At 32.8% G+C, this 24,107-nt stretch overlaps 3 protein-coding genes and 1 long non-coding RNA gene across 10 annotated transcripts; 3 read left to right on the top strand and 1 right to left on the bottom strand.

Annotated features, from left to right (window-relative positions):
- The first annotated feature begins 574 nt into the window (after nucleotides 1–574).
- On the top strand, nucleotides 575–4,602 carry LOC140887264 (histone-lysine N-methyltransferase, H3 lysine-9 specific SUVH1-like). 5 transcript variants are annotated; one of them, XM_073294400.1, is made up of 4 exons: nucleotides 576–656; nucleotides 1,006–1,062; nucleotides 1,270–3,420; nucleotides 4,329–4,602. In XM_073294400.1, exons 2-3 carry the CDS (start codon nucleotides 1,060–1,062, stop codon nucleotides 3,373–3,375), a joined length of 2,109 nt encoding a protein of 702 aa, XP_073150501.1. In that variant the 5' UTR covers nucleotides 576–656; nucleotides 1,006–1,059; the 3' UTR covers nucleotides 3,376–3,420; nucleotides 4,329–4,602. The 5 variants fall into 5 exon arrangements, with proteins under 5 accessions (XP_073150499.1, XP_073150501.1, XP_073150503.1 ...); XM_073294402.1 differs by lacking the exon at nucleotides 576–656 and adding an exon at nucleotides 672–719; XM_073294398.1 differs by having other exon boundaries at nucleotides 575–656; nucleotides 1,006–3,420.
- A 2,600-nt stretch (nucleotides 4,603–7,202) lies between these two features.
- On the top strand, nucleotides 7,203–10,756 carry LOC140887152 (probable protein S-acyltransferase 4). Of its 3 annotated transcripts, none has more exons than XM_073294220.1 (7): nucleotides 7,203–7,308; nucleotides 7,637–7,880; nucleotides 8,414–8,608; nucleotides 8,780–9,088; nucleotides 9,530–9,751; nucleotides 9,858–10,338; nucleotides 10,488–10,756. In XM_073294220.1, exons 2-6 carry the CDS (start codon nucleotides 7,824–7,826, stop codon nucleotides 10,329–10,331), a joined length of 1,257 nt encoding a protein of 418 aa, XP_073150321.1. In that variant the 5' UTR covers nucleotides 7,203–7,308; nucleotides 7,637–7,823; the 3' UTR covers nucleotides 10,332–10,338; nucleotides 10,488–10,756. The 3 variants fall into 3 exon arrangements, with proteins under 3 accessions (XP_073150321.1, XP_073150320.1, XP_073150322.1); XM_073294219.1 differs by having other exon boundaries at nucleotides 7,238–7,313; XM_073294221.1 differs by lacking the exon at nucleotides 7,203–7,308 and adding an exon at nucleotides 7,318–7,334.
- A 5,771-nt stretch (nucleotides 10,757–16,527) lies between these two features.
- On the top strand, nucleotides 16,528–17,078 carry LOC140886469 (uncharacterized). Its single transcript, XR_012151567.1, has 3 exons — nucleotides 16,528–16,736; nucleotides 16,817–16,935; nucleotides 17,020–17,078. It is a non-coding gene; the product is annotated as an uncharacterized lncRNA (long non-coding RNA).
- Nucleotides 17,079–17,664: 586 nt separating this feature from the next.
- On the bottom strand, nucleotides 17,665–18,393 carry LOC140888481 (uncharacterized). Its single transcript, XM_073296171.1, has one exon. The coding sequence runs from the start codon at nucleotides 18,391–18,393 to the stop codon at nucleotides 17,665–17,667; it is 729 nt and encodes a 242-aa protein (XP_073152272.1).
- Nucleotides 18,394–24,107: the final 5,714 nt, after the last annotated feature.

Here is a 24,107-nt window from a genome sequence, read left to right as displayed (position 1 = left end):
TATTTTTTGTTCCAACCTGAATTGTATTTTTACGTGATTGAAAGCATATTGTAACAAAGAAAAAAAAAATTACAATCAGTTTCTTTTATCAGTAAATATAAATTTCACAATCATTACAAATACATAAATTTACCAAAAAGATCTCTGATCTAGAGTTGATGATAAAATTTGAATAAGGATTTGCACTTTGTTGTAATTCAATATGAGACAAGGTATGTAAAATCTAAATATCCTTTATAGGTTGATATTTTTTATATTTGTGTATGCAAGATAAGTTATACATTTGATCATTCATCGAATAATAATCTATGATCATCCTATTATATAATTTATCACATTTTTGTCACCTCATTCAAACGGTGATAGCAAGAACACATTTTATTTGAAAGCAGAAGAATTTTTTTCCAAAAGAAATAAATTTATTTACAAAAATATTTCACTTAAAATCACTCGAAAAAAATTCAAACTAGAGTTTATAATTAATACCCAAAAAAACAAAAATACCTTGAGGGACTTAAGTGCAATATTTCGAAATTCCTGCATCTTCAAAGTACATGAAATAATACAGTAGTCAGCACAAAGCGCAATTGACTGTCCACTCGCTAACGCCAGATCCCTCCCTCCCTCCCTCTCTCTTAAATCTTAATATTATTTAGGTATTTTTTTCAATTTCAAGATCTGTCTCCAAACTTTTTCAAATGAAGTCTGCAACCCGTGCTGTATAAATTTTAATATTATTTTAATTTGACATTTATATAATAGATGCATAGTGTCTGTTGTCGTTGGTTACTCTCTGAGGGGTTTCTTATACCCTACACAAATGCCGTGGCAAAAATTCAATTTTTATCTATTTCTGAACTGGGTTTTGAAATTTTGTTGTGTTGCATCTGTTTTGTGCTTTGGTCATATTTTTTCTGGTTAAATTTCTTGTGGGTTTTTGAGGTTTCAATTGATTTTTGATTTACTGTTCTAGGTACTGACTGTATCGTTTTTCATGTGTTTCAGGAAGCTGATTCGTACAAAAGTTTCTTGGAGTTTGTACCTTTCACCTTTTGAGCTATGGTTTGTTTAGAGACATACAATTTGATTAGTTTTGTGTTTTAGTGTTTAATTAAAGATTGGTCTTTTACTGTTATGCATGTGATATAGGATCATTGAGTAGTTTCTGGGGCTTTTGTATGCAACTTGTATAACATATTTTTAAGCGATTAGAACTCATCTAGTGGGGTGGTGCATTGTGGTTAAATGGAGCACGGTTTGAATTCGCAGGCAAATCATCAACCTGGGTCAATTGATAAGTCTAAGGTAATGGATGTGAGGCCTTTGAGATGTCTCATTCCGATGTTCCCGAACCCACCGGGCATGCCTAATGTTCCGACCCCCCATGCCTCCCCCTTTGCTTGTGTCCCACCAGGTGGTCCTTTTCCGCCGGGAGTTCAACCATTTTACCCTTTTCTGGTTCCCAATGATCCCCAGCACACTGGTTATGGTTCTCAAAACCAGCAAGGTAATTTTGGTGACGATGGCACTGTACCAGCTCCTGTTCCATTGAATTCATTTAGGACCCCAGCGCCCAAACCACATGGCCGCCGTGGTCGGCCAAAGAGAAACTTCAATCCACCCGAACCTGTAGTTGTGGAGGGTGATGGGTATAGCGACTCACAGAATGACCAATATGTGAATGAGTTTGGCTTACATACCACTGATGCAGAGGCTTCCAATAAACCGGTGAGGCGAAGGGGCCGCCCAAGGAAGAGAAGGCCTGGTGAGGGTGATGAAGTTGATGTAGAATCTCTAGTTAATAGCTTCTTGGCGCTCTTTAAGCTTAATGGATTTGATGACTTTAGAAGGGCTAGTGGGGACAAGGAAACTGTTGGAACTATACTCTTGGTTTTTAGTTTACTTAGGAGAAGACTCACTCAACTTGATGAAGCAAATGACTCGGCTAATGGTATTGCTAGACGTCCCGACCTGAAAGCTGGTACGCTTTTGATGACCAAAGGAATTCGGACAAACGCGACAAAGCGGATTGGGCATGTTCCGGGAATTGAAGTTGGTGATATTTTCTTTGTTAGAATGGAACTTTGCGTAGTTGGGTTACACTCCCCAAGTATGGCTGGAATAGATTATATGAGTGTGAAAAGTACAACAGATGAAGAACCGGTAGCTGTCAGCATAGTTTCATCTGGAGGATATGACGACGAGGGGGATGGCGGAGACGTGTTAATATATACTGGCCAGGGTGGAGTGCAGAGGAGAGATGGACAAATGTTTGACCAGAAGCTCGAAAGGGGAAATCTTGCTCTAGAAAAAAGTCTACACCGAGCCAATGATGTGAGAGTCATAAGGGGCATTAAGGATACTCTTTCAACTGGTAAGATCTATGTGTATGATGGCCTGTATAGAATTCAAGAATCATGGGCAGAGAAGAAGTCGGGATGCAATGTTTTTAAGTATAAGTTGGTTAGGGTGCCAGGACAACCGCAAACTTATACCCTGTGGAAATCAATTCAGCAGTGGAGAGATGGAACAGCTACTCAGACAGGTGTCATACTTCCAGATTTAACTTCGGGTTCAGAAAGTCAGCCTGTCACTCTTGTGAATGACGTTGATGGTGAAAAGGGACCCAGTCATTTCTCGTATATTTCGAGCCTCAGATACTCGAAGCCTTTTCCGGCATCTAAACCTTCTTCTGGTTGTCATTGCATGGGTGGATGTCAGCCTGGGGACACCCATTGCCCGTGCAATCAGAAAAATGATGGCTTTGTCCCCTATTCATCAATTGGGGTTCTTCTGACTAACAAACCCTTGATATATGAGTGCGGTCAGACGTGCGCATGTCCTCCGAATTGCCGGAACCGTACGTCTCAAGCAGGTATTAAAGTTCGTCTTGAGGTTTTCAAAACAAAGAACAGAGGCTGGGGCCTTAGGTCTTGGGATCCCATACGTGCAGGAGCTTTTATTTGTGAATATGCGGGGGATGTCATAAATGACGCCGGTGGTAGTTTTGGGAATGGAAGTGACAATAATTATATTTTTGATGCAAACCGTTATTACAAGCCATTAGAAGCTGCTCATGATGATTCCCCGGGTTCTAAGAAAGCCCCATTTCCCCTTGTGATAAGTGCAAAGAACAACGGAAATGTAGCCCGGTTTATGAACCATAGTTGTTCGCCAAATGTATTCTGGCAGCCAGTTTTACGTGAAAGTAATAATCAATCGTATCTCCATGTTGCTTTCTTTGCGATCGGACATGTTCCCCCCATGCAAGAGCTGACATATGATTATGGGACTGTTCAGCCTGAGAAAGGAGACAAAGGAAGGAGAAAGTGCTTGTGTGGATCTGTGAAATGCCGAGGGTACTTCTATGGATGATGGTACAACAGAAGGATTTGGTGCCCGAAGCCTTGCGAAGAAAAGGTTATTTATTTTTCTATTTTTTTACTCCTTTTAACTACCGAATATTATCTTTTATTATTTAACCGTCTTCATATTCTCCATAATGGTGGCATATGTTTCTAGACACTTTTGGGCATTTACAGAACTTCATAATATGAAAACATAGACTTTGGGGATCACTGATGAGTCTTTTGGAATTTTAAGCGCACCTTCTTGTTAAATGCTCCTTCTGCGAATTTGGAAGAATTTTTTTTATTTTTATTTTTTTTAATCTTAATCCTGTGTTCAATTCATCGAACTGTAGATATATGTGGTTTTCTTTTATGAGAAACTCTATAAATTTTTAAGTTCTTGAAAGTCAATCCCTTGTTAATAATAACCATAGGGAGCTCGGAAAGCACTTTGGTCTTTGGTTATTTGAAAAACAGAATGCACTAAGCCTGCTGCTTTTGTTTTTACTAGGAGTCGAGATATTCGGGAATTAAGTTCAGAAGGCTTGTTGGAATATGGCCTTTTCAGAGTTGAATACTTGTTATTTTTAGTCTTTTCTTATACGCTGAAACTTAAGACGCAGTATCTATGTTAGTTGCCCTGTAGTGTGCACATTTTAGTTTCTTTTCCTTTAGCAGGAAGGAGGGTGAATTGTTGTGTCGCGCTCTCTGTAAAATTCCTTCTCTTTTAAGGGGTGGAACTGAGGGCGTAGAGCGACGAACATTCCCATTTCTCGCATAATTGACTAGTCTTGTTGGTAAAAAAGCCTCCTAAGTCCTAAATTTATCAACCAGACAACCACTCAACAATTTGTTGAGAAGCCGGTTTGGGATCGTAATTCGTAATAACATAATCCTGAATATGTTTCACGAACTTGCAGTTCACAAGATAGCAGCCCAAATTTTTTGGACTAAAAGAGTGTATTGGTCATTCTGCAGGCGAGACGTCGACTACCTGGTGAGAAGAACTTCCTCAGTGTATGGCAGGTATGTTTTTTGTGTGGTGGTCGTAGATATTTCTCGTTTTCTTACTTAAGCTGAGGTCGAAAGTAGGAAGGAGCATGCCTTCTAGTAGTACTAGGAATGTGGAAGTATGCGATGCGACGTTAGCGTATTGACTCAGAGTTAGGATTCATCCAGTTTTTCATGTACAATTGTGAATTATGTTTTATGTTTCGGATGTAGCTTAAACTTGGTGAGGTAGTGTCATGGATTTCGGATTCTACATTTATTTTTTTAGCTATATTGTATTTTGTTTCTAGCAAAATGCCGTCAAATAATCTATGTTGTCGAATTTTATTTTTACATTTATTTCTCTTCATCGATATATTGAAAAAAAAAAACTAAAATAAGAAAAAGAAAAGAAAAAAAAAGTTATGACTTATGCGTTTACATGTATGTAAATGGATTGATGGGACACTCCCATTATTCCAGCTCTGAATTTATCTTAATCACAGGTTTCCATTTATTCTTATTTGTATGGAGTTGAGAGATAAATTATTATTTGGAGTAAAAGATTTTAGGTAGTCAACGCATCCAACAGACGTGTCACCCATACGATTCTAAATAAAAGAATCCAAAGGTAAATATTGGGAAATTTTGAACAAATAAATTATGTGTAAGAACCTGAGGGATAATTTCTTTTCTTTTGGAGAGAAAAGAAGAAATAATTTGTTCGAATATATTCACCAAAATTTTATGAGGACGTCTCGTGGATGAATTTTGCGAGACGAATCTTATATTTGTTTTGACTCATAAAAAAGTATTATTTTTTATATCAAAACTATATAGATATGGATCGAAACGATTCGTCTATCACGATATCAACTCATAAATATAAGAGTGAAAATAAGCATTTTTTCATGAGAAATTAATATAAGGGCCTAAATTATATTTTGTAGCTTAAGCCTTAAAAGGTGTTTTTTTTTAGTTTTTTTTTTATTTAATTTTTACACATGGCATTATCTAATTCGAGTTGAACTCAAAAACATTTGAAAGTTTTTTACAACTAAATTTGAGCCAAAATTATTGTGTTTATTGTTCGGGAGCTACTTGCGAGCATTAATATTTTGTCAATTTAAATAATGATACATTAAATATATATAAATTTCGAGCTTCACACACATTTCGAGCTTTCGAACTTTAATGTTTGAGAAATAACTTGAACAACTCACAAAAAAGATCGAAAATTTTGACTTGAAATTGAGTCAAAAGTTTTGAGCTCAAATATAGTTAATTCAAACTGAATTCGATGCTATTTTTTTATTTTTTATTTTTTTTACTAATCTTCACTCCATTCGTTTTATTTCTAGTGATACCACATCTCGCATGGGAGACCTGTGAAGAGTATTCGAATTGGTTACTAAATGGTAAAATATGCTCCTAAATAAAATAATGACAATATGAAATAACTGCTACATGAGTCCATTTGTGTAATTGCTTTATATATATATAAACATGAACGTGTTATTCACTCCGTATCGATTATATAAACCTTTTTTCACATAGAGTAAAAAAAATCATTGAAAAAGTAAATTATATACAAATTTTTCATTTATCCTTATTTAATGTATTCAAAAAATAATTTCATAATTTTTAAAATATATTTAATATGGATATATTAGTAAAATAATATACAAAATATTACTAAATATAATGTAAGTCTGTATATTTGAGATTTAAAAAAATGTGACTTATAAAGGAATATTTTCTTTTAAAAATAATAAAAAAGGAGTTTCACTGACAAATAAAATCCCACAAAAGGATCCTCTTTTCAAGATAGACTTGAGCACGGTGATAATGTGCCCGCACGTTGGGTGAACAGCAACAACTAATTATATATAGAATTAAAAATTATATTGAATGCTATTTATTTTTATGTCACGAGTGGTTACGTTATATATAGTTGTCAAAGAGGAATTGATAATCAATACAAGTTGACCAATGTCGTGTTATGCCCAAATGTGGTCCGTTGTTGACTTCTTCAATATTTTTTTTTTTACAATATTTGAAAATTTGGCCCAAGACATGCATCCACCTCATTTTCTAAAATCGTTATTTTTTTTGTTAAAAGTGATCTTAAGAGTTAAGTTAATTGCACTCGAATTATGCATAAAATCATTCGAGAAAAAGCAATTGAAATTTATATTGTACTTTAAACATGTAATATCAACTATATTATCAACACAAAACTTTTGTTCACAGATCAATTTTGTGAGATAAATATCTCTTCCGACCCAACTCATAAAAAAATTATCTGTTATGTCAAAAATATTACTTTTGACTGCAAATATAGATCGAATAACATAAATGTAGATCAATGATAATACAAAATCTATTTTCTATACTTCTACCGTGGAAATTATAGTAATTGTTAATATATGAAAAACGAATAGCGAAAGTCCAAAAAGTACCAAAACAATGGATAAATAATATGATGTCATTTTTATAAATACAAAATTTATTTAATTTAAATTTATAAAAGACAATTAAAATCTTGATATAAAAAATAGAGAAAATTGTTTTTGTCTTATATATTTGACTCTAGCGGTTTTGGTCATTTATGCAATTATAGTTCACTATGTTTTTTATTTCTTCCAATTTTAATTATTTTTTCGATTTGACATTGACATGGAATCAATGCAATATTGATGTGTATCGTGTCATTCACATTATCACTTCCATTTAAAAATCACTAAAATTATCGAAACTGGAAAAAATATAAAATCAAAATTGAAATTTAATAATATGGAATTGAGATCAAACTCACAAAATGATAAGATAAGTTATAAAAAATTAATTTTTCCCTTACAAATAATGAACAGCATATTTCCATTTCGTACCCGGGAAAAAAGGTCAGAAATGGGAACCTCCGCCCCGCCTCGGCAGCGCAATCTGCCAGAAGAGAGAGAAACAGCGAGTTAGGTGACACCTTTGAGACAGAATGTAACTGAAATCTTTTGTTTATTTTACAATATAATATATGATTTATATATATGTTTTTATTATAAATCAAGACTTTAGAATTCAGCAGATAATCGGAAAAGAACATGAAATAAGTTTAAAAAAGGATTCAAAGGGCGAAATAATTTAAAGAGGAACAAAATATTCATTATTCATAAGAAGATCCGTCTTCTTCAGACACAAAGCGAGCAAAATGGCAGCTGTTTCTTGATCATCCCATCTCCAACATTTTGCCGACTCTCTCTCTCTGGCCTAATACTTTCCCGTATTTTCTTGAAATTTAGACCAAGAAACACTGGATGAATGATTGATAATGATGAAAAGACACGAGCTTTGAGATTTTGGACGTGTTTCTCCATGTGGGCTGCTGCCAAGAAACACAAAGAAGAGGGAAAATAGAGCCTTTTGTGGTTGAATTCAACGACAATCCGAATTTAGCTTTGGGTTGTCTGTTTCTTGCATTGAATCTGTATGGACCTCGGAAGGCCCCATCCGAGGAGGCTTTATCAAGTTTGGAGGGGAAGCAATGTAATCTCTTGTTCTTTATGCTTCTTCTAATCAATCGTTTGTCGGGTATTCTTGAATATGATACGTGATGTTTCTTGATTTTTTTAAAAAATGGGCTTTCTTTTTTCATCAAATCTTGGCCTTTTAATAGGAGGTGGGAACAAGTCTTGGAAGTAAGATCAAAGCTAATAAACTGTGTATTTAGGATCATTACTGGATTTATCATTTGATGCTTTGGACTTTACTGGAAGAGCCCTTCTGATGTTTTCCAGTGTAGATCTGAAATTCCCGGTTTGATTTGAATTTTCATTTGTTATATGATAGATTCAAATGTACATTTGTAGTGTGTATGCATGCTAGTATGTATTTCTTGTAAATATTTTCCTCTTCATTCCTAGTACTGTAAATTGTAATAGAGCTTATATTGACAATACTGATCTTTGTCTAGTTGCAGTGGGGTGGATACATATTAGTATATATAACTTTACAGTTATGATGGTCGCAGATATGGTTTGTTCATTAATTTATGTTTTTTGTTGTTTCACTTGTTACAGAAATTCTTGTTAGGGGGGAGATTGATCTTCGGACCCGATGTGTCTTCTTTGTTCTTGTCCACGTTTTTAATTGTTGGTCCGGCCCTGGCGTTTTGTATAAAGATTCTGTTAGTCATTAAACACAACATCAAAGAAGGCGAGAATGCCAATCCTTGGTATCCAGTACTTACTGTAGCTATAGTGCTAACCATGTTGGTAAGTTGACTGATTTTCGAGCGGTTTACAATTTTGTGTAGATCACGATTGGTAAATTTGGATTTATACTCGTGCCATGAAGATAAAACTATTATGAAAATCGAGAGCTGTTCTATATAAAGCATACTGAAGGAGCTTTATTGAGAATATTGATCCTATATATTTTTGCAGGATGTATTCTTCCTCTTCCTCACCTCAAGCAGAGATCCGGGAATCGTCCCTAGAAATACAAAACCTCCGGAATCTGATGAAACATTTGAAATAAACACCCCTTCAATGGAGTGGGTCAATGGTAGAACTCCTCATTTGAAACTTCCTCGTACAAAAGATGTCGTTGTAAATGGGCACACGGTCAAAGTGAAATTTTGTGACACGTGTTTACTCTACCGTCCACCTCGTGCATCTCATTGCTCCATCTGCAACAACTGTGTTCAGAGATTCGATCACCACTGTCCATGGGTTGGTCAATGCATTGGTATAGTGAGTATTCTGACATTCTAAAACAAATTTTGATGGCTAAAGTATAAACATTCAGTATAGTAATCGGTTTAATTTTTCAAAACAGCTGAGAAGTGCTTCCTAGAAGCTCTTCCAAACACTACCTTAATGTTCCCATTTTTTACAAACTCAAATCCGATGATTCACTAACTGTGGTGGAGGAGCAGTTTCCCCTGCTATTTCTATGTGATGGTTTCTTTGCAGAACAATTGAAAAGTTGTTGTTTGAGCTATGTCGTAAAAAGGATTTGGGTTGCACTGTTAATATTTGCTGTAACCTTTCATGACGTATGGCTCTACACTAAATCTTGAGAAGCCGTCTTGTTATAAGCTTGCCGAAATAGCTATTCTCCATAAACTTCTTCATCATAACACATATCATGCTCTTGTAAGTGACAGTGTCATCTGTTGTGATTTTATGCAGCGGAACTATAGGTTCTTCTACATGTTTATATCAACATCGACGATTTTATGCATTTATGTTTTTGTCGTCTCTTGGATCAACATTGTCCGACCGAAACGCAACATATTTACATCCATGTCGAGAGATATTTTATCGGTTGTACTCATCGTGTACTGCTTCATTGCTGTTTGGTTTGTTGGTGGCCTCTCAGTTTTCCACTTCTATCTGATTAGCACGAATCAGGTGAGTTTTCTTTCAAAATTATGAAAAAAAAAATCACCTTTATATTCGAAAACTGTAAATAAGAGTCCGTTAATTATGCCTAAATTTTAAACGTTTACATATGCAGACTACATACGAGAACTTCAGGTATCGATACGATAAAAAGGAGAATCCATATAACAAAGGGATGATCAAGAACCTCAAAGAAGTCTTCTTCTCTAAGATCCCACCTTCAATCAATGATTTTCGAGCATTTGTCCGCGACGAAGAAAGTGTGGTGGTGGAACCTACGGATCATGATTTCATGAACATGGGAGGTATGAAAAGCTCCAAAGAAAAAATCGACATTGAAATGGGATCGTCAAAGTACGATGAGGAACACGGCTTAACGCTCCCTGAGATTTTGAATAATCTTGCATATGATGATATAGTTGACGACTTGAAACCAAGGGAAGAGGGTGAAAGAACTGATTCTGGCAGGCTCATTGTTCCTAACGAACAAGAATTGAACGATCCCACGGATATAGAAGTTGAGGATAATGTAGACGAGAAAAGGCAAAATGTACTATCGGAACAAACCACAACATCAGTTCAAATGTAGAATTCAGGTAATCTTCCTTCTTACACTCGAAAATGGTAATGCATGCCAATTAAAGCATTAGTGAACTTCAAACATTGTTCTGAACATGTGATATCAATCAACACAGTCTTAAACTGTTTAACTATATATGTTAATAGACTATGTTTTTGTTTGCAGAGTCGCTCCGTGAGATAGCCCTATGATCGTTCTTGTTCGATGATGATTCAGGTTCATGCCTGAGGCGATTTTCATTTGTTCCAAGATTCATTGCAGTTCCAAGGTCGCAGCAGAAATATTTGAACTTCTATATAAGATGCTTTTGTTGAGAAATAATATGTCATGTTCAATCTTACAACACTGAGGTTGAAGAGTGTAGATAGGCCAATTTATAGTGATTTTTCTGTGTGATTTTCAGTTTTTTCCCCCTAATTATCGTCTTTTACTTTTTTTTCTATGTCCCTTTTCAACGTGATTTTAATTTATCCTTGAAGTTATTGTTCGATGCAAATATTCAAGAAATTATGCGAAACAATTGGTTTTATTTTCTATTGAAACAGGTCTCGTACAAATCTAAGAAGTAAATATAGTAAAATAAATTAAAAATTTTAAAGTAATTATTAGATTTTAATATTTAATTAATTTGATTAAATTTCTAAGATAATAATGATTAAACTTGTAATTTAGAAACTGATAATGGTTTTATCATAGATTAATTTTTTTTTGATTCATGGGATATAAATCAATCCCATCCATAATTTACATGAAATGGTTTTAATGTTGAGATAGGATTTCAAGTTCGAGATAATAATTATAATAATTAATTTCTGAAATTTAAATTTTCAAAAAAGATATTAAATAAGAAGTGTAAATTTAACATTCTTATAAAATTTATCGTGGTGCTAAAATTAGTTAACTAGGATTTGATCTAAGGTACGTTATAGCAATCAATCAAGCCAATCGAATCATTTTACTTCACCATTGTTCATTGGATAAGGTTAGAGTAGTATCCTTGATTCATTGAATGATGCATAATCTTTTATTATTTATTAAGTTTGAGCAATGTATAATAAGTACTCATTGTGTTATGGTCTGTTTTTTAATCTATCTAGAATGTCTTTCATCTCATACTCTTCAATCCACGTTCAATTCATTCAGTTTCTCTAACTCTCGCCTCTCTATCAAAGCAAATGTGTCCACTTTTTTCAAGAGAAACAGATCCCAACTACACTCGTTGAAGAAAACCCCATCCCCATCCTATTACAGAGCATAAAAGCGTTCTTTGGAAATCGATCGACTGATTCTTCCGTTTCATGAAAAACTAGGTTTTCTCGGGAGTTATTTAGCTACGGCAGGAGCCAAAAATTGGTCGATTTATAGATCTTATTTATCCAATTCTAAGCACTTCATTGCAAACGCCCGGATACGTAGATTTTTCTCCAGTAAAGCGCCAAAGAAGAAAAATAAGAGCTTTTATTTTTAGTTATATGTTGAAAATTTGGAATTGTGTGCCAATGGTCGTGCCTTTTAATTTGTTTGTTGTGTTTTCTGGCTAGACTACGGAAAATTTTATCCCAGACAAGAAAAAAAAATTCCGAAGCAAAATGAGCAGAAACCTGGTTCGAAAAATTTGTTATTTTTTCTTTATTTTTTGCGTAGCAGACATTCAGTGAAAAATTGGTACAACTCAACAAACAAATTCATAAAATATTTGTTAATTATATTACACACGCAACGCGTGTGCGTCGTATGCTAGTATAAACTAATACTCGGGTACATGCATTGCGTAATTGTATAATTTGTTTTTAATCGAAAAAATAAATACTAAAAAAATACAAAATGTTGCTTTCATAAAAAATAATCCATATAAGGGCACAAAAAAAAAAGACGAAAATTGACATTGTTGTAATTAAATAGTCATCAACAGATAAAAAATTGAGAAGTGGTCATGCCAACACACCAATCTCCTCAAACTTAATACTCCAATCCCTCCGTCTCATGTCAATAAGCAAGTATATGTTTTCACACAAATTAAGAAAGTAAAAGTAAATTATAGAAAAAAAAAACATTTTACCCTTATTTAATTAAGATTTTAGTATAATAAAATAATTGTACAAGTAGTTAATGATATTAATTTAATAGGGATATATTGTTTAAAAAAAGAGAGATAACATTAAATATGAAATCTAAACTATTTGAAACGGATGAAAAATAAAATATAGTCTAAATGAGTGGGACGTAGCCATATATGTAGGGAGTATATAAAAAAGAGATAGAGATAGAGATAGAGATATAATAAAACAATATATGTGGATAAGAGAATGATGCATCGTATAAATCATTTGTAAAATTTGAGCCAAACATTGGATAAAATGAAGAATAATCAATCGATATTCAGGAGATAAAACCAAACATTTCAATTGTTTTCGGATATGTTGCTTCACATATTTCGGGTTAAGCACACATGACCAAGAAATTTTGGGATGAGTGATCTTATGGAAAATTCTCGTGCGTTAAAGTTAGCTCAAGCTACTGACACTACGATGTTTAATATAGTAAGCCATAAAAATGAACACTAAATTTTAATGGGTAAGACAAATAACTCCTATAGACAACACCTACGATACGAAATGAATATGACCAATATCCACTCAATAATGTGTTTGTCTATTAGGCCCATGAATCCAAGGAGGTGTGTGCTTTACTTTAGATATCACATATATGAATACACGGAGTACATGCGACGCGTCATGTGATAGTGGTTAGGATAACACGGATAGTAGAACAAAATGTGGGAAGTTTTTGAATAAGAAATTTACTTTTTTGGACCTCCATTATTAAATAAATTAGAAAAATTATTAAAGGTAAATTTGAAAATACATTAAAATGACCAAATATGGTTTTTCTATGGGGTTTATGTATTATAATATAGTAAAGAAATATATTTGTAGCCCCTCATTCATCCGTTGCATAGTATGACATCTGTACTGTCAGAAGTATAAAAAAATAAAATCATGTCTTGACTAACAACTATAATTTTGAGCTAACAATAAGCTTTAGATCTTAAACTTTGTTTTATTGAATAATTTTTTTTATGGCTGTTTTATTGAATATTTAATCAAAATTCAGTTGCAATTTTTTTTTTCATTTGAAAAAATAACGTCGTTTACTAATACTAATGATTGGACAGAGACAATGCGAGGTTCACTAAATCAAAAGTTTTTTTCTCACAATCTCCCTAGGTATCGATTGGTAGGTATGATGAGATAAATAATACATAAATAAGTAATATAAAGTAATAAAAAATAAATAAAAAATGATAGTGAATATAATATTTGATTTGATTGATGAATTATAATTTATTGATTTGATTGATAAAATTTTATATTAAAAAATGACAAATTACCATTTTACCATTTTACCAATAAATAAAATATGAATAATATTATTTATAAGAGGTAATATAGTAATTTAAATTAAATGATTTGATTGATGTAAGATAAATAACTGATGATTTGATTGATGTAAAATAAATAATTAATAGATAAATAAATAATATGATGAGAAGAACGTGAGATTTGATAAGATAAATTATACACATATTAATAATATAAGTTATCAAACAATAATATAGACTATTAAATGAAGCCTAAATGGGGTTTTTTTTAAAATATTATATAATAAAAAAATATTTATAAAAATATAACAAAACTATAAGACTTGTAAAAATATAATAAGTCCCGGATTCAACAGAGATCATGTCAGATCTCTCTTCCTTCCCAAAAAATTGCTTTAAAAAAATAGAACTTGCGAAATAAATAGAAAAGTGGTCAGATCCGGGGATCAGTTCATGCTGCCCTTAGGGCTTGCTACCCCAAGGCAGCATGAACGATCCAGATCAATCTGCAGATCAAATCATTTGATCTGCAGATTGATTCTAGCCATTCGATCTGCACTTGGGTAGCAATCCTAAGGGCAGCATCGACCGAACCCAGATCCGGATTCATAATTTTTTTCCCTATTTCCAATAAAGGAACCGTTCCTCCACTCATTCCACTATCATATGTTCTCATTCCAAATTTTCAATTATCATGTTGATATCTGTTGAATTCTCTAAAAATATTAAAAAAAACTGTGATTTTTTTTGATTCATAATTTTTTTCCCTATTTCCAATAAAGGAGCCGTTCCTCCACTCATTCCACTATCATATGTTCTCATTCCAAATTTCCAATTATCATGTTGATATCTGTTGAATTCTTTAAAAATATTAAAAAAAACTATGATTTTTTTTTAAAAAAAAGTGAATCCGGAGCTAACAGCTCCGGATTCAATTAAAATAATAAAATAAGCACAGATCTATTATTTATTATCCTATCCCACCGCAATAATTTCCCTTGTGCGTGCCTCTATCTCCATTCTTCTCACTTCTTCTTATCTTTGTTTTCTTTTTTATTCAGACGGTTATAATTTCTTCTCTTCGCCGGTTCTGGGTTCCTTGAGGTAAGTAGATTTAATGTAGTAGTATTGTACGTTATAATTTGTACTTAGTTATATGTTTGTGCTTACTTAGTTATATATTGTGTTAGAACTTTGTTTAAATGTTACAATATGATTTAATTCGGTTTTGCTCGTAATGTTTGTTGTGTTATAAAAAATAATCGTTTATTTTATTTTAATTTATAATTAATATTTTTGTTATGATTGTTAATTTAATAGTAACAACACTCATTTAAATTAGATTTTATTTTCTTAACTGTTTTTTATTCTATTACTAATTTTATTTTATTGTTATTGTTAATGATGGATTAATTTTGTAATGCAATGACCCAAATACTTACGTGTTAACTAAAAATATATTCTTAAACTAATTCGATAGATAATTAATTTTCTTAAAATATCACCTAATTATTATAATTAATTAAAATATATTTATTACTTTAATCATGAAAAAATAAATTAAAGCTTAATGGATCTTTATTTTATATGTGGATATAAGAATCATTGTATATTAAATAGTAATATATCTTTAATATTATTGAAAAAAATTAATATTTCTAAAATTAATTTATAAATTAAAGAATTATAAAAATTTAAATATTATATTTATTACTAAAATTTCCACTAATATTAATTTCCAAACCACGTAAAATCACTATAAATATTAATTAAAAAATATATAATAAATAAATTTAACAATAATATAAATAAGAATTGACTTAAAATTAAAATAGTAATAATATTTTTAAAATTATTATTATTGTTTAAAATTTTACTAACGATTAATTTTTTTATAAATAATATATTATAATTTTGGATAATAAGTAATATATTCTGAATAATAATTAGAGTGAGTATAAAATTATTTATAATATAAATCCCATTTAAATTTTTTTAATTTTATTTTTAATTATTTTAAATTGCATGAAATAGTTGGAAAAAAATTATTTTTTTCCTTAATATATACTCATATAATTATGATTTTAAATTTATAAATAAATATTTGATGATATATTATGATATTATTATTTAAATAATAAAAAATAAATGAATAACAGTTTTGAATAATAAAATTATCATTATGAAATCTATCGAGTAATAAAAAATTGTAATATATAAGCTAGTTGTATTATTTGTCAGTATATTTGAAAAAAAAAATTAATCAAGATTTTATTAATTGCAGGATGACGGAAAATTCAGAAAATATTTTATATTTACAAGATAGACATATTTCGAACAATATCAATGCCGATAACATTGATTCACTTATACATCCACGTCGTTCCGATAATTCTCTTTGGATGTTGTATAGTAAAGGAATTCACCAGCGTGTTCGTATATGTTTGGCGCGTATGGGATTTTATGGTATCTTACAGTGTGGTCCGATAAAATATTACGATAATCATTTGCTTACAGCCATTGTAGAGAGATGACACCGAAAAACACACACATTCCGCTTTTCCGTCGGTGAGACCACGATAACCTTGCAGGACGTGGCATTAATTTGAGGTTTGAATATAGATGGAATTCCCATAACTGGTGTAGATACCAAGTATAGAAAAAATGAGTTGCAACAACGGTGTTTATATTGGTTGAGTTTCATGCCAGAGCCTAATAAAATCAAAGGTGGTCATCTTTCTCTTGGCGCTATACGCAAGCACTGTCTGGATCATATGATTCATGACGAGAGTACATAAGATGATGTTGTGAAATATTCTCGTTGTGTGGCCTTACTGATTATTGGTGGATGCATGTTTTCAGACTCAGAGAGTTCGGCAGTGAAGCTTATGTATTTATCATTTCTTGAGGATATTGATACAGTGATTACATATAGTTGGCGTTCCGCTGTACTGGCATATCTCTATCGAGAGTTATGCAACAACTCTCTGGTGTTGAAGAAAGACATTTGCGGGCCTCTACAATTACTTCAGGTACGGTTAAACCTATATAGAAATATATTTGTGCTTGTTATAATATTGTTATGTGACGTGTATATTGTATATCGTTGCAGATTTGGGTGTGGTCAAGGATTACACTTCTGACGCCAGACAGGGTACAACAAAACCAGCTAGAATCAGATCAAGTTGCAGATGTGCTTCAGGGTCTACCGTTCCCACCTTATGGCGCAAAGTATTTTGCAAATAAAATATTTTTTTAGTATGCTTCTAATACTTTCATTGATTTCCTAAATTGTAATTTTTTTTCATATCATAGATGGAAGCCTGGGTTTTCATGGGTGCAAACCGTACGTCATTCTGTTCGTACAATGAGGGATATGATTGACATAATGGTAGACGGACAGGTAAATTGTTACACCATCTATTTATTTATAAATGTTTTATAATATTTTAAGATAAGAATTCCAATATTTGTACTTTTGTTTTTCGATAGTTTAAGTGGACACTATATGATATGGATTCACCGGAGTTGAATATGTACCTTGAAGGAAACAAAAATCTCTTATGTCGGTCCGCATGCCCGCTGATACATTTCGATATTGTTGAAATGCACCGACCAGAGAGATGTCTTAGACAATTTGGTATGCGTCGAGGTATGTAGATTACGAAATATTTTACAAAATAATTAATATCCAACAAATAGAGTTTAATCAACTATGTGTTTACAAAACACTTAATTTACCAAACACTTAATATCCAACAAATATGAATGGTTCGTATCCTTGAGCTTCATCAATCATCCCCCCAATGACTTGTCATGTATTTGTGATGAAAACACAGAAAATTATTGTCATATCTTGTAAAAATAAAAGCATTTAACTATACAATTCATGTGATGAGAATAGATAATAATTAAACTAGTATTCACTAAATTAAAAGTTAGATAATATATCATTATATATCACATGTACCTTCCACGTCTCTGTTGGTTGGAAGATTGATCCATCTCATTTCTAATGTGTGTCGTGCAATCTCTGCCAACCCTTATCCTCTCTCGTCGAACTGGATTGTGTTGTAATTGGAATGCCGGTTCATCCCAATATTGTTCATCATGTACAGGATAAAACCTACCATCATAAGTATTGACATATTCGCTAAGTGCATACCATGGTTGAACAAGATGTGCAGGATCTAATCGAAACCATTTTGACGCACATATAACATGTGAACAAGGGATTCCAAATATTGTTGTCTTCCCACATGTGCAATCACGAGTAGAGATCTTGACAACTTGTATGTGATGTTGACTCCCCGGTCTTGATCCAGTTGCAACGGATGCCATCTGATCCCTTTGGTCAAATTGTACAACTCTATGTTCAATTGACTTTCTCGACCACTTCTCAAACTTTTCGCAAGCAAAATCAGTCCAAGGTTGATTTTTTTCCATCATTTTTTGGCTTCGTCCCCGTCTTTGTATGAAATATTGCACGCATCGCTGCAAGGTTAACTCCATAATTGCGGTAATAGGAAGACGACGAGCCCCTTTCAATACACTATTTATACACTCAGACATATTTGTCGTCATTATCCCACGCCTCCAACCATCATCATGAGCAAGTGTCCATTTCTCTTTCGGGATGTTAGCCAAATAATTGAAAGCTGCTACATTTTTTGACTTGATTGCTTCCATCGTGGCATTGAATTTTTCTATTTGATGTTGTGTCTCTGCTTCCCAACATAAGTCCTTCAAATGAATGTTTTTGAACCTATTATTGAAATTAGAACACACATGTCTCAAACAAAAACGATGGACACCACATGGAGGTCTAAAGTCGAGAAGATCTTGCACCGCACTTGTTAAACCTGCATGCCTATCAGATATAAGACACACTCCTCTACAACCTCCTGTCACATGTTGTGCAACGTTACTCAAGAACCAATATCAAGACTCGTAAGTTTCTTCATCGACGAGCGCAAATGCCAGAGGCAAGAACTGATTATTAGCATCCAAAGTCACTGCAATAAGTAGTTTATGCTTGTATTTGGTATACAAATGTGTGCCATCAACACTTATTATTCTTCGACAGTGCCGAAATCCATCTATACACGGCTTGAAGGCCCAGAATACGAAGTTTAAAACTTTTTGGGGATGATTGTTTTGTCGAAGGTGCTTCCACTCTACAATAGTCCCTGGATTATACTTAGAGAAAGCACTCATATATTTTGGAAGCAATGACACAGAGCTTTTCCACGTACCATATATAATCTCCACTGCACGCTTCAAACTCTGCCATGCCTTAGCATACGATATATCATAGCCATATCTTCCTTTGATACTCTCTCTGACATACTTGATTTCATATGCAGGATCACAACGTACAATACCAAAAAGTGTGCTTGCCACCATATTTACGTCAAGGTTGTGGTGATCTATGCCCACTTGGCTAAAAACGCATGTATGCTCCCCACCATACTTTTTTATCATGAAAAAACCGATATTCTGTTTGAATGATGCTCGAAGTCCCCAACCACAATTGCCACCAACAGAAAAGTTCTTACACTTGATCTTCCATATTGTTGGAGAACTTTGGACAAATTGATATTCACGTCTTGCAATTCGAATAGAAAAATCCTTCACAGATGCTATTAATTCACTTTTGTTTTTGAAAACCATTTTCGCACAAAGTTCAGGCCTTTCAGGGTCGTAAAACTTAGTCCGTGATCTAGATGATGACCAAAAAGAATCTGGAATTTGTTCATCATAAACTGTGCTAAAAAATTGAGGAATATCACGCATTACGGAACCATCACGAGGAATGTTCTGTGCAATAAGTGTTTCCCCGCCGTAGTTTGGGATTTGCGATGATGTGCCCTCACCCTGTCGTGCTTCCATGTCCTGGGTGTCATATTCTTGCCCATCACTTGATGCTGCATCGGGATCACTGTCGCTACTCATTACATGGTGAGAACTGTCAGCAAATAGATCATGTACCTCAGTAATATTTCTTGTAATTGAATTTGGCATATTTCCAGCATCCCCATAATTAAAATCCAAAACTCGAGGTGTCTTTTGCCCACTAGGTCCTGCATCTTCTCGTGTGGGATTCGTGATAAGATGATCCCAAGGCCGTGAATATAAATCCCATGACAATGTTTCATTTTGGGCCCATCCATGATCTTTTTCCGTGGGAACCATGATGTGATGATCCCAATTGCCCGTACCAATTCCAGAATACAATTCTGAACCTGCGATATCTATGTGGCGAGTAGAAGTTTGTGGCGGATCATTGAAATCCATTGTACTCAAACCTTGTGTTATCTCTGGCATGAACGTCTCATGATCACAATACACCTCATAAGATACTGGTGATGATTCAACATACAGGTAAAAACAATGTAGTAGCGATGAATCAAACATGAATTATAGACTCTCATCATCTGTGATGTACACATGCTCTTCGATATGACGAGACATAACTTCGTAAGAATATTTTGTAGATAGTTTAATACTGAATTGTGATGGATCTATTTGTAGGAGGCGATGCACCTTATTCACCAACTGGGCAAATGTAATCGAACGTGAGATTTTCATGGGTCTAGTTGCTGGTATGCTATATCCGACCCTATCATTTTGAACAATAACATGACCACCAATGTAGAGTAATGCGCTCACAACGTCCATTTCTATATCCAACAATAAATATATAATATCAACATTATGGAACTAAAAATATTAATGTTGTTGTTCGCAACGTAGAATAATTTTTTACTAGGTTAAAAAGTTGATTACAAATTTTTTAAATTATAATATAATTTATTTATAAAAGAGATTAACGAGCAAATAAATAAATAAAAATTTGACACATTTTAGAAAAAACCTATAATTTTAACTAATTAAAATTAATAAAATTAATTTACTATCATTTTAGAAAAAATGAGTTTTCAAATTTAAAATGAAGTAAAAAAATATAAGATATGTAATTTATTGGTATGTTGAAATATAAAGTGATTAATTAATAATATATAATGTGTATTATTAAGTTTGGCAAAAAATGATATTTTTTATAAATATGAGGAGAATTATTTATACTTTAAAATATATTAAATCACATGTTTTTAATTTTGGTGGTAGCAATAGATAATTTTATCATTTATTTAGTATTATTTTATAGTACGTAGCAATCTCTCTAATATACTATTTTTATCATTCTTAATGCACAAAATAAATAATATCAATTCTATTAAATAAACTAGTGTTAATTTCTTATGTCATAGCACAAAAAGTACAAAATAAATTTACGAATTTTTTTATTATAACATTTTATTTTTTAAAACTCAGTATTAATTAATTTAATTTAATTGATAAAAAAATAAAATCAAAAACTTAGAAAATTGTCGTTTTTTGTATAAAATAACAACCCTTTCTTATTTAATTAAGAAAAACTTGTTTATCATAGCTTCGTACAGAAAGTATCATTATAATAATTACATGTTAACAACATAATAAAATAAAATCAATCATCGATTAAATTATAATCTTAAAATATTTTCAAAGAAATAATAACAAATAACCAACTAAATAAAAATAATAATGAAAGTATTAAGTACAACAAAACAAAATTAAAAATAGATGATGCTTACCTAGAACAAATCTGAGAAGAAATACATCAAAATTCAAATGACGATTAAATCAAGCTGTGATAATATTTAACTAAAATTAGAACACAATAATACACAATAAAATAAAATATTATAAAAAATAACATTACAATGAATATTATGAAATAGACTTGCCTCAACAATAGCAACACTGAGAGAAGATGAGGAAGCAGAGACTTTTCAAGAAGGAACAAGGAAAAAAATTAGAACAAGTCATAATGTAATGAGAGGATAGTAGTGGGGGAAATTGGGAAATTTTTATTTCATGTGAGCTGTTGGGAAAATCAACATGATAATTGGAGTGAGAACAAATGATAGTGGAATGAGTGGAGCAACGGCTTCTTTATTGAAAATGGAGAAGGTAATTATCACTTTTCTATCTTTTTAAAATCAATTTTTTGGGAATTTGACAGAGATCTCATGACAATCTCTGTTGAATTCGGGATTTCAAGTCCCGGATTATTATATTTTTACAAACCTTATAGTTTTGTTATATTTTTATAAATATTTTTTTATTATATAATATTTTAAAAAAAACCTGCCTAAATGTGTTATATTTAGATTTGTCAAACGGGTAAGTCTACCGCTTTAGCATGCCAGTAAATAATAAGAGGCAGGCAGGTGAGGTCAACACACAACCAAGTCATAACCGCCTAAATGTTTTAAAAAATCTCCATTTTTTTAAAAAAATTCAAACATAAATATTATAAATTATAAATAATATAAATATTTCAAAGTTTATCAACATATAATCACATATAAATGATTATAACTAATATAACTATTTCAATATCCATCAATCATACATTAAACATTATAAATAATATAAAATGTTAAAATTTTATCAAACATAATAAATCATTATAAATAATTCAAAATACATAAATAGTTCATAAATCATTTCAAAACTTATCAACCTTATCTAACTATCAAAACAATATAACAAATAAATGTTGAAAAAAATTATGGCCCTGACCTGTCCCACCCGAACCCGTTGCCCTAATGGGCTGGTCCGTTTTTTTTTTTTTTTTTTTTTTTTCTGTTTTTTTTAGAGGATGGGCTGGTCCGTTTTCATGCCACTTATTAAATTAATAACTCAATCCGTCTATTTTTAATAATAAGATAAATTGACCGTATGTCCGTTTTGATGGATCTAATTACACACGGTGAAAAATATTCACTGCCTAGCTAATGATTAACATTTTTTAATTGTTTTTAACATGCTAATGATTAACTCTTTAACAAACTTTGGGTGAAAACACGCACGCACACACACAAAACGTCACCCATGATGACGTCAATTGACTATTTGTTGAAGAAAAGTAATTACAGGTGTTGCTTCCAAAAGAAGTTATTTCCTGGAAGTTTGCTTCCATTTCCTTTTTCTTTTTTAATGGATAAATTATATTACTCAATCAAAATTTACTCTGGGCATATCCCAAGTCTTCTTTATATATTCCTTTCGGTTGTTACGAAAAAGAAATTAAGAACTTGCCACTTGGTCACATTTTGTCACATATACATTTGAGCAAAGAACGAGAAACGTATAACGGAGAGCACAAAACGATATATTGTGGTTCGGATTGATCCTACATCCACTTTGCCCAATCAATCACAAAGATATCGAAAACAGATTTGAGTTTACAATCAATCTCACAAAATCAATATGGAAATCACAATACACATGTCAAGAATTCAATAGGAAAAACGTACAAAACACTCGACTAATTAGCTAAACTCTCGCAGCTGCAGAGGAGAGAAAAGAGAATGATCCTAGCTTGCATGTTGCATCTCTTGCTTTTTCCTCTTATATGCATAACCGCCTGCATGCTACTAAGATCAATTATCCGTTAGGTTAGTTACATGAGCATCGATCCCCTACGACTGCATTCTTGATATTCATGTGCACCTCCAGCCATCCATCAAAATTCAAATTGATTTGTCAAGGGCTAGGCAATCCAACTTATCAACATCAATAGTACCAAACGATGCCCGGTAAGGCCTGAGGTGACGTGAAAAAAAATTCCCCGGCGTTGCGGGTTCGATCCTCGTGTGAAGCATATTTCCTGCTGAAATATTGTGGGGGTATGCTCTAGAGGTTTGCCATGTTGCTCCCTCCTTCAGATCTCTGCCGCTCGTGCACATCCCTCGATTTAACTCCTGTTGGGTTTTGGCCCAACTATCCTTTATTTTCCCATCCCATTACCTAACCTATATATTAATCCCCTTTTCCCTAATTTGAAAAGAGTGTACGCCTCCTTCCTTGCAGCAGCATGGAATTCTTTCTGAGTGTCGAGAGTTCATTCTTCCCTTGAGTGAGGTTGTCGTGAGAGAGTGATTGTAAGAGAGCAAGAAAAGAGTGAAGCTTATGAGACCAAGTGTCTTCTTCTTTGTGTACTTCGTGTGTTGCTTCTCTTTTCTTCCCTTTCTCGTTGGGCAGGGATTTCCTACTGTGTGTAGGAACAGAAAGCGTGAGTTTGGGTTGGGAGAACCTTTGTGGTATTCGTCGTGGATTGCTGGTGAATCGGAGAGTCGTAGCATCTGAGTCTCGGTAATATCCATCTTGTTATTGTTCTTGTTCTTTGGTTTCTCTGTTTCTTTGCTTTTGGTTGTGCAGGTTCAGATTATATATATGAAAAAGAAGCACGGCGGATCGAACGATGAAGACGGCGGATTCCTAACAGTGGTATCAGAGACACGGGTTGAAGCTGTCCACTAGGACCGTCATCGCCACTGGCTGCTAGC

The sequence above is a fragment of the Henckelia pumila genome, chromosome 3, assembly GCF_033568475.1.
Source record: "Henckelia pumila isolate YLH828 chromosome 3, ASM3356847v2, whole genome shotgun sequence".
Classification (NCBI taxonomy): Eukaryota; Viridiplantae; Streptophyta; class Magnoliopsida; order Lamiales; family Gesneriaceae; genus Henckelia; species Henckelia pumila.
This window is presented reverse-complemented; position numbering and strand designations above follow the sequence as displayed.